The sequence below is a fragment of the Bubalus kerabau genome, chromosome 3 (genome assembly GCF_029407905.1).
Source record: "Bubalus kerabau isolate K-KA32 ecotype Philippines breed swamp buffalo chromosome 3, PCC_UOA_SB_1v2, whole genome shotgun sequence".
NCBI classification, from domain to species: Eukaryota; Metazoa; Chordata; class Mammalia; order Artiodactyla; family Bovidae; genus Bubalus; species Bubalus kerabau.
Window position 1 is genome coordinate 128,126,503 of NC_073626.1, and position 1,531 is coordinate 128,128,033.

The 1,531-nt window shown below is 38.8% G+C and overlaps 1 protein-coding gene across 1 annotated transcript; it reads right to left on the reverse strand.

Moving 5' to 3' along the window:
• Positions 1-697: 697 nt before the first annotated feature.
• LOC129647301 (peptidyl-prolyl cis-trans isomerase A-like) lies at positions 698-1,228 on the reverse strand. Its single transcript, XM_055574447.1, has one exon. The coding sequence runs from the start codon at positions 1,226-1,228 to the stop codon at positions 698-700; it is 531 nt and encodes a 176-aa protein (XP_055430422.1).
• Positions 1,229-1,531: the final 303 nt, after the last annotated feature.

Sequence of the window (1,531 nt, forward strand, 5' to 3'; positions counted from 1 at the left end):
TTTCATCAGTTTTTCCATCAATGTCCTCTTGCTATTCTAGGATGAAGATCAGGTACTGTGGCAGTTTCTGAGTTTTTACTTGCTTTTCGCGACCTTGGCAATATTACTGTGTGCTAGCCAAGTATTCTGTGGAATTTCTCCCAGCTTGGGTATATCTGATGTTTTTTCTCATGAATCGACTGAGGTGAAGGTCACAGTATATGATGGGGTCACAACAGCCACATGATATATCTGATGATGCTACTATTTTTTTCTTTTTTTTTTACTAAAAGATACACTAAAACATGAAATACTAAAGAGTATTTCAAATGACTTATTTTTGCATTCTAGGTAGGAGTGATTTGAAGCGAAAGGAGGGAGTTTCATTAAAAAATACTCTGGATATACCTTAGCCCTTCTGCATATTTGAACTTAGATGGAGTAAGTCAAATGAGGGAACATCTGGGTTATGCCTTTTTTTTTTTTAAGTAGTTTTCTTTTTTGTTGTTATTGTTGTTGTTTTGTTTTTATTTCATAATCATAAATTTAACTTTGCAATCCAGCTAAACTTGGAGGGGGATAGGAAAATATGGAACCCAAAGAACTGTAACAAGAGCACAAAGATTATAGGATATTTCAAGTAGATAGGTGTAAGGGGTGCTCTCCTGGGCTACAGAAGGAATGGTCTGGTGGTTAAGTAAAACACAAGTCAAATTTATTAGATTTTTCCACAGTCAGAAATGGTGATCCTCTTGCTGCTCTTGCCATTCCTGGATCCAAAGCACTCCATGGCTTCTACAATATCCATGCCCTCTTTCACCTTGCCAAAGACCACATACGTGCCATCCAGCCACTCAGTCTTGGCAGTGCAGATGAAAAACTGGGAACCGTTTGTGTTGGGGCCAGCATTTACCATGGACAATGTGCCAGGACCTGTATACTTCAGGATGAAGTTCTCATCATAAAATTTCTTGCCATAGATGGACTTGCCACCAGTACCATTATGGCATGTGAAGTCACCACCCTGGCACATAAGTCCCAGAATTATTCTGTGAAAGCAGGAACCTTTATAACCAAATCCTTTCTCCCCAGTGCTCTGAGCATGAAAGTTTTCTTCTGTCTTTGGAACTTCATCTGCAAACAGCTCGAAAGAGATGTGGCCCAAGGGCTTGCTGTCGACAGCGATGTCAAAGAAGAAGATGGGGTTGACCGTGGCTGGACAGCTCAAGAGACTCCAGGGTGGCAGCATCTGCAAGGCCTAAAGTAGTTTTCTTTAGGAACTGTCAACGTGTTGTTGAACTGTGGACTTGTAACTCTGCATGGACTATGGCCAGTCAATAATATGTACTTAAAAGCTGCATTATTGCAAAATGAGTGTTTTATCCAGGTACTCATTCTTTTATTATTTGCTTTTTAAACTTTGTTTTAGTCACTTAAAGAAATTCTTCTTAAGGCATAATTTTCCTCAAATCCATTCCAAGTTGTTTAGGAATGGATAAAGAAGATGTAGTATATTATATGTATACAATGGACTATTACTCAGTCACTAAAA

Excerpts from the sequence above, each read along its gene's own strand:
- LOC129647301 (XM_055574447.1), bottom strand. The coding sequence starts at position 1,228 with ATGCTGCCACCCTGGAGTCTCTTGAGCTGTCCAGCCACGGTCAACCCC.